At 40.5% G+C, this 8,960-nt stretch overlaps 3 protein-coding genes across 3 annotated transcripts in view; all 3 read right to left on the bottom strand.

The window, feature by feature from the left end:
* The window catches only part of LOC118336472, a 744,338-nt gene that overhangs the window by 503,438 nt on the left and 231,940 nt on the right, over positions 1-8,960 (bottom strand). The window lies entirely within an intron of this gene.
* On the bottom strand, positions 1,014-3,352 carry LOC118336548. The gene is made up of 5 exons (XM_035673216.1): positions 3,316-3,352; positions 2,759-2,815; positions 1,967-2,314; positions 1,446-1,550; positions 1,014-1,102 (listed from the first exon to the last, which is right to left on the bottom strand). Exons 1-5 carry the CDS (start codon positions 3,350-3,352, stop codon positions 1,014-1,016), a joined length of 636 nt encoding a protein of 211 aa, XP_035529109.1.
* nudt17 (nudix (nucleoside diphosphate linked moiety X)-type motif 17) lies at positions 7,685-8,937 on the bottom strand. Its single transcript, XM_035673164.1, has 3 exons — positions 8,798-8,937; positions 8,265-8,363; positions 7,685-8,200 (listed from the first exon to the last, which is right to left on the bottom strand). The coding sequence occupies exons 1-3, from the start codon at positions 8,885-8,887 to the stop codon at positions 7,970-7,972; spliced, it is 420 nt and encodes a 139-aa protein (XP_035529057.1). The 5' UTR covers positions 8,888-8,937; the 3' UTR covers positions 7,685-7,969.

Genomic DNA, 8,960 nt, shown 5'->3' with positions numbered 1-8,960 from the left:
TACTTAAAACTAAGTGTTTGAAGTGTGCAAGTAGGCTATTCCTCTGCCTCATTAGTGATAATGGTACTGTACTGTAATCAATGTACCATAGAAGCTAAATCGTTAGCTGCTTTATTTATTTTGTAGCTCTTGTTATGATTTAGCGTTATTGAATTATTTCCAAAAGGGGCTTTCTAAATTGCTTAGAATGCAAATCACTCTCTCTGTGGCCGAGTTGGGTTGCAAACTTTGCATGTTTCAGCTTGACCTACATTTCATTTAAGAATGAAACCGATGTCTGCCATACAGACAGGACTCACACCACAGACAGTGGTGCTGCTTTTTTCCCCCCACATTCGAATATCTGCTTTGTTTTGTCATTTTTATTCAAATTTAGAATATTTGTTGCCAGCCCTAGTGACCAGTCAACCATCTAATATAAAATTGGTTGCCTGAAAAAGAGTGACACCAGCAACTGTCTGAAAAGTTCAGAGATTTTTAATGAGAAGTGCTCGGAGTGGTCGCACAAAGTTGAGGTTAAGGACTTTCTCTCTTCTCATTGGGAACAGTTGAGAAAAGATGTTTGGAGTTTAGAAAAAAACACTATGTGGACACAGACCATTAAATGTCAGTAAAGCCAATCTCATATAAAGCTGCATGTTGGCTTATTTTGTCTGTCAGTAGTGTTATTATAAAATGTTATCGACAGCTTTGGTACTGCTGGTCAACGTAGTATTTTGGAACCGTGAAATTTTACACTCACTATTTTCACACTGCTATTATCTGACAACAGAAACAGAAGAATATGTAAATGACACTATATCTATACTATACTACAGTATAGGTGATCACAAAGAGGGCGGGAAGGAACTGAATTGCTTCTCTCTCTCTCAATTCAATTCAATTTTGCCATATTGGAATGTGTAACAAAGACAAAATTGCCAAAGCAAGAAATTATAGAGTAAAAGGAAAGAAAAAAAAATCTCCCTTTCTCTCCATCACTAGCTACAAGCATTTTTAATCAGTTTAATGTTTCACTGGCTAGGATGGCAGTGGATCATCTCTGGCAGTGGCAGACGTGACTGCACAAGAACGAGGCACAGCCGGATGCTGTGTTCGCTGGCTGTAAAGGAAGGCATGTATGATTTATTCGTAGCATATTTACCAAATCATGTGATTGATCCATAGTTGACTTGCCATGTCCGGGATGACGGGCTCCATTCTTTGTTCCTGTTAAACGTAGAACCGTCAAATAGATAGCTGTCAAATCAGTTTTTTCATCCCATTATTGTGTTGTGCAGGAACTCTGGGGTAAATATTTTATTTTATTTTAGACAATATGTATATAGAAGTAATAGTTTTAAATAAAGTATGGTGATCTTGTAAAATGTTGGCGGAGTAATTAGTGTTGGATCCGAAGCATAACTTATGATCCATAACTTAAAATCCATGTATAATCAACCTACCTTTGCAATGTTCACAAACTGTCCTTCGATTTACGTAGAAAATAAGGACGACAATCACAGTCACACAGCAGGCCAACAGCAATCCAAGCACAAGGACAACTGGGTCTAATTCAAAAATCAAAAGGCTTTTTTAGGTTAGGCAAATGCCAAAATATTTCTGTTCCTTTTTGTGTGTTTATTTGAGTTTTTTTTAACAAAAAAATACTTTCTTTGTTAATAGTACAGTATTTCAACTGCTTTCTTTCCTACAACCTCTGATCCTCTGAGGAGGACCAATTTTAGAAGGCAAAATAAGAGCAATTTGATAAAAGTAATTTAACCTAACCCTAACCTTTTATATAACCTATACTTATGTAAATTACACTTTGTCAAACATGTTTTTGCATAAGAACTTAGACAATGGAATACATTTTAAATTAAGTTAAAACCTGTTTTAAATTATCTTAAACCTCAGAGAAATCAACAGACTAATAAATCTATTCTTTTCTGCTAGGTAAATGCATATAGAGGAAAATACATACTTTTAGTTTCCACTTTAGTTCCTTCACCAAACAGGATCTCTCCACATGAGACCACAGCACAGTAGTAAGTCCCAGTATCAGAGGAGTTTCTTATGGTTTTGGACAGACTGTAGACACAGCTCCTTTCCTCTTGTTCATCACTGCTGTTCCTGTGAGTGTAAATGACTTCTGGATGAGATTGTCCTGATCCAGCTCTGAACCAGTACACACTGTGTTCACCTGGACACTGGACTCTGGTTTCTTTGTTCTTGGGGAGAAGTGAACACTGGAGAGTCACTGAGTGTCCCGGCTGGACTGATGCTGTCTCTGGATGTTGCTTCACATTCACAGATTTCTGCTGATTACGATCTGTGTGATTCAGTGATTGGAGAAAAATATGTCCCAAACAATTTAAACCCGAAATTATTTGGTAGACATAAAGTAGTGATATACTGCCGATTAGGCCATAGACAAAAGAAGTAAAGGGATTTCTACCATTCACAGCCAAGAAGACGCATTAAAACACTTGATGTATAATGCCTGCTCCAAGTTTTACCAGAAGTAAATGTTGCTTCGTCCTCTTTGCTTTGATATTTGTAATGGTAAACCACATAATGACTACTTTTCCTCTTGTGATGGTTTGAAACGTGATTTGTTTTAAATTGTGCATCCAAGTTTTTCGTTTGTTATAAGATCCAGTAGCACTACCTTGGATAAAATTAATAACAAAAGAAGGCAGCTTATAAACAACTGAAAGAATTTTTGGCCCTGCTCAGAGACTGACCATTCGCAAAAGTAAATTTCCCCACCTACCTTCAACCAAAGTCCCACAGAGCTCGGCTGAGGAAACATCTTGCAGTTTGATCAAGTCTGAAAAAAAAAGGACACATAGAAACCGTAAATTTGCAAGACAAACAAGAAAAAAAACAATCAATAAAGTTTCCCTTACCCATCAGGAAGATTATATTCTTTTCTTTACTTTTTAACAACATTTATCACAAGTTCAATATAACAATCATATTGGTTTCAAGTTGCACTTACAACACTGAACAAGAAAGATCAAAAAGCCAGCCAGTCTTTCCCCAGACATTTGTGGTACACAAACCTTGTCCTTGATTATTATCACTCAATTGAAGTTTCAGTCACAAGACACAAGTCTACAAAGTGGGATGAATCTTCCTGATTGGCCTGAACACAGAACGCTTCTTACCTCCCTAAACTTTAGCAAATTCCCATGAATCCATTTTCAGTGACTTTGGTTATTGTTTGTTTTTGTACTTTTTAATAGTTTGATATTTTTCCCAAAGCAGTTTTTTGTTATATGACAGTTAATTGGTGGATTTTAAGTTTCCATGCAGCATAAAACTTGCCTGTGTCCTCCAAGTTCCCTCTGTGTGGTGAATCCATATTGTAAATCATAGGACGTAATGTTTTATAGTGGTTACTATTTAAGTCAGGTCGAACAGAATTATAATAAACTAACACTAGGAAAATGACCAAATATGTCAAATGATAAATAGTAGTTGGTTTTTTCAAAGTGCTTGATGGGTGCAAGAAGTCCAATGGCTTTGTATCCCATGCTAACAAACTAAAATCCATCGTCATCTACTAACCCACTTATTCCTTTTGCAGGGTCGTGGGGTGGGCTGGAGCCCAATCCTGCAAAAGTTTCATGTCCATTGGGACCATCGCAGGAAGCTGGGAATAAGGCAGTACTTTTCAGTTTAAAGAAATTACATATTTCCAGTTTCCCCCAACCAAAATTAGACTGGGTGGTGCTTCACGAAGCCACTAACACTGGGTTGCCTTGCCCTCAAGGTAAGACTTCTGTTAAAGGTTTTGGCCCTATCAGAAGTACAGTGGGCGGTGATACAAATCCACTCTATATGTTAATCTGAGGACTTCCCCCTTATGGTTAGCTTTGTATGATTCCTCTCCCCAAAAACCATGCAACTTTCCCCTACAGAGTTTTACATACATTTAAAAAACCTGGATACTAATTAAAACCAAACCAATCCCAGTTTTAGTTAATTTCTTTAATGATAAACAGGCAATGTCAAAATGATTAAGAAACCTTTATTGAGGAGGAAAGAACAGAGGGATGAATAGCTTAGAGACAGCCGGACTGAACCATGGTTTTTATGCAATTTCTGTTGCAATACCAGTTTGAAAAGAGACTGACACTGGGTGTGGACTGCTTTTTATCTTTCTTTGTCCCTAAAATAACCACTTTAGAAAGGGAAATTGCATTAATGTTTCTTCGGAACGTATTACATACATGAATGCAAGGTTTAAACTTAATTATGCAGCCTCATGTGTTACTGCCCCATATAAATATGAGTCCTCACCTGCTAAATTATTTAATGATGCAAAACACGCCTAACCTTTTTTTCGTTTAGCACAACAGGGGTCAAAATGGAACCCTGACCTGAGTTTTTATGTTCTTATATTGTGGTTTAGCTAAACTACTTGGCCTAGGTATATTACTAAGCACTTAGCCATCACTGTACTGTAATGTGTATGTATATTTGATATGCACTGAAAAATTATTGTTGCCGCTTCTGACTTTCTTTATGTATGGCTGATTGACCAGATTTTACTGTGAATGGTGTGCAGATTGCTGATGGAAGAACCAAATGAGGAGATGAAAAAGGCAATTTAATTTGACTTCTTGAGTCTTGAATTGCCAAGGAGCACAAACATGTTAGTGGTTTCCCGTTTGTTGAGGCCATGGTTAAAAATGGATAGCAATCTGGTTTGCTTTCTCATGAATGTGATCAGTTGTATTTTTAAATCCAGATTGAAACAAATATTGCTAAGTTTTAAATATATATAATTAATTGGCATTTTTGTAACAATTAAAGGACGAGTTATGTCGTATTCAGTTGCATCAGCGGTAGTGCATGTCATAGCCCATAGCCCCCCCCATTTCCACCTGTGGAATATTTCGTCCTTGTTGGCCTAAAGATAGTTTATCTGCTATGGCCTGCAGCCACAGTGGGTTGCCTGCCTATTGAGTGGACTTTCAGATTGTGTTAGTTTTCATGTTTTTCCCACTTTGTAAAACCAATGGACATGGATATGATGGATACATTTGTACTGGTTTTAAAAATCACACATTTGGTTTGACCGTCCCAGTTGGCCTAATGGCTTCCTAAAATTGTTTTATATGACTAATATTTTTAAAGAATGATAGTTATTAGTAATGTTAAATAATATATAGTGGTATATATGTAAAATTATATACATAATTAAGTAGTGTATAAATGAAAGAAGAGCTTTTTAACTTGTAAGTACAAAAAAAAATAAACTTGTTTTTTTTTTTCTTCTAGTCTCACAACCACCTTTTGTAAGGAATGGTTGCATTGAAAACACAAGCAAAGCACAATGACAACAGAATATTAACTGTTGGTGTTCAATTTCTCTGCCCTTTGACCCAACCCACTGACCTTGTTTTTATCTCAGAATTGAGAAACCTGACTATGGCTTCCAACAGGAATGAAGTGAGGTTTAGAGGTACAATGGAGGGAAGAGCTACCAAGAAGCATCCAAGAAAAATCATTTAGTTTAACCAGTTAATCCTGATAACGTGAAGATTAAGACTCTTTTTTCCAGGAGAAAACACACAATATAATACAGACGACAAATGGCAGTCAGCCATACACTTTACATACTCAATAGACATGGTTCAACCATTAAGGAAACAAATTGCATTCAAAATAAGTATAATGTTTTAAAAATCTTAAAATGGAATAAGAGAGAGATTTTAATATCAAAGTCAAATCAAAATGTTCAAATGAACCTCTTAAACACAAAAACAGATATTTTTATTGATTACTAACTGCGGTGTATAGGTTTGCTACATGCACTGTGCATCACAATGCAAAAATGAGTTGTCACCAACAGTCTCCTCTGCCAAATCGGCAGACACCGACACCTCCTGATGTTGTCGTTGGAGAAGGAGACCCTGGACGACAGTCTGAGCCTTGCCATGCACAAAGATCCAGAATTGACAAGGATTACAAAAACAATCCCACAGAATGCACGCTATACCAGCCCACAGATACAAAACGAGATTATCGAAATGATGAGCAAACTCGTGACAGAGGAGATAGTGAGACAAGTCGGCGATAGCTGGTATTCAATTAAAGTGGATGGCACACGTGATCCTTTAGGCCAAGAAAATATATCTGTAGTTGTGCGTTTTGTTGACGAAAACTATGGTGTGTGTGAGCGCCTTTTGGTAATGGCCACATCTGAGAAAGGTGATGCTGTACAACTTCATCAGGAAGCCAACCGTGGCTATTCTGTACAAAGGCGAGACCCTGAAACGTCTCTTGGACCAGAGATGGACTGGCCACTTGGCAACGGTCAAAGTTGTGGTGAAGAGTTTTCACGACATATCCACATTACTGACCGAGGTGGAAAACACACGAGGCCTTGGAGCAGAGGTGTGCGTCGAGGCTACGAAAACGAGTTTTCTGCACTATGGGATCTCTGCGCTCCTCTAGCCACGGCCACTGAGGCTGTGCCGGTGACCGACCCCGGTCCAAGCAAGAGAAGACGCACAATTAACAAGAACCTCCGCGGATTTGCAGTTGAAGAAACAGTTGGTCAGCCACAAAGTGACATAGACGAAAAGACTGAGTTCAAGAGATTGTTTTACAGTGTTATGGTATTAGCTGAAACTGATGTGGTTGAATCTGAATATACTGTGGCTCGTGAGTTCCTGGTGAAGAAAATGACTGACACCCCGGTTCCCCCCGAAGATGGAAAAAAATAGCCAACATCCTCAGCACATTCAACTGTGCACTCCAGGCTATGCCAACTGTTCTCACAGCCTACACCCTTGCCCTAACTTTAGGAGCTTCCACAGCAATGTGTGAAAACTCATTTTCCACGCTCAAAAGCATCTTCTCAGAGCATCGGCGCAGTATGCTGCAAGGCCCAGCTGATTCAGCTTGCTTTTGAAAAGGACCTCACTCACAAGTTTAAGTCCGAGTGGAAGGATACTTTGATGAGGAGGTTCTGCTCGGAGAAACGCCGCCTCCCGCTGTACTGACAGGAGGGACTGGAGGAAGAAGGACAGCGCTGCCATCCACTCAAAGATAACCGGTAAGTTCAAAGTCTCTGTGCGTGTGTATGTGTGTGCGTCAGTGTGTGTGTGTGTCTAACGGCAATGCATATCCCTCTGTTGACTGCTTTAAAATGCAATGTTTGAGAGATGCTTCTGGTGTTACATCTAATATGTTGTATAGTCAATATGTTATAGTATATAAGTGTTTTATGGATATTCATAACATTGCTTTTATGTAATGTATTGCTTTAGATTATGAGGACTGATGTTGTAGGCTATACGTGGTCATATTGCTGTTGGTTATGTTTAACGTGATGATTATGTGCTGCGCGAATAGAGTATAGGATTATTAAAAATATACGTAGGCTAATAATAATTGTGCCCTCCCAGGCATTTCATATGCCCCCCTTAAGATTGAGGTCTGGTCTGTATGTAGGCAGTAGGTTAGATATGTATAGTATAAACCTACTGAAAGTGCCATTTTGTTTACATGCTGCATACTACATACTTATAGTTTGGTCAGAAATACTGTACTGATAATGTTACAGCTTTAAGTCAACAATGTTACCAATGCAATAGTGGTGGGCGGATCGATCCCAAATATCGATATATCGATCCAACGTTGGTATTGATATTGATCGATACCAGTGTAATGGGATCGATACTTTAGTTTCTGTCTGTCAGTCTCTGTGTAAGTGCCGCTGCTTTTGAGTGCCGCTCCTGTCACAGCGCGGAGCGGGAAAGGAGCGCCGACTGCTATCGGATCGGATCGATACCAAATCTTGCGGTATCGCCCACCACTACTTTCTAGAGGGGCTGCAGGAGCCTCGGGGCAGTTAGCAGTGACATCAATGTGTCCCTGATGTTAGAAATCAGCTTTACTTGCTTTTGTAATGTCAGCTAGTTGAAGACATATACAGCGACTTAATGACGCGGCTCTACAGGGTTCACAAGTTGACCCGACTTTGATCTGCCACGAGCACCAGACCCGAACTAGCACCAGACCCGAACCAGCACCAGGCTGGAAACTGAAGCCGGTCGTACCTGATGCTGCTCGGCAGGTCGTCCAGTCCAACTGCAGCGTCCTCTCCGTCCACGGCGGACACGATGGCTCTGACCAGCCGGCTGTCGGCCCACAGACAGGCACTGACCTCAGCGGGGGACGGGCTCAGAGAGGCCTGCGGGGGGGAGACAGCTGAAGACTGGAGCAGTTACACATATTCTGTGTGAGGACTTGCGTACCTGTAGCTGCAGGTGAGAGCGGGAGGAGTGCAGCAGCATGTAGACCACTATGTGATGTCTCTTAGGAAGTCCTCTGGACAGCATGGGGGGGTACACGGACTGACGGACAGAGGGACAGACGGACGGTGGATTACAGTCAGTACACCTTTAATACAAACCTACTTCAGTCTCGACCCGCCCACCTCGGCCTCTGATTGGCTGGTACTGGTTGTCTTCAGGGTTAGAATGTCGGGGTTAGCCAATCAGAGAGGCAGAGTAGGCGGGTTATGACTTCACCATCCTGGGAAGTTACATGATCACTAACAGGTCTGTCTGTCCTGTGAGTCCTGTCCTGGTCTGTCTGTCTGTTCTGCTGTAGTCTGTTGTCTGTCCTGTCTGTCTGTCGGTCCTGTGAGTCTGGCTGATCTGTCTGTGTGTAGTCTGGTCTGTCCTGTCGTCCTGTCTTCTCTCTGTTCTGTCTTCTGTCTGTCCCTGTCTGTTCTGTGGTGGTGTCTGTCTGTCTGTCTGTGAGTCTGTCTGTCTGTCTGTCTCACCTCCCAGAGTCCCAGTATCTTTGGAGAAACTTCCTCTGGTTCCAGTTTTAGTCCAGTTTCCTCCATTAACTCCCTGAGGCCTGAATCCATCAGCTACACACAGACACACACACACACACACACACACACACACACACAAACTGTTTCTGGCACTTCAAATCAC

Source organism: Morone saxatilis, unplaced genomic scaffold (assembly GCF_004916995.1).
Source record: "Morone saxatilis isolate NCDOM2014 unplaced genomic scaffold, NCSU_SB_2.0 Contig24, whole genome shotgun sequence".
NCBI lineage: Eukaryota > Metazoa > Chordata > Actinopteri > Moronidae > Morone > Morone saxatilis.
This window is presented reverse-complemented; position numbering and strand designations above follow the sequence as displayed.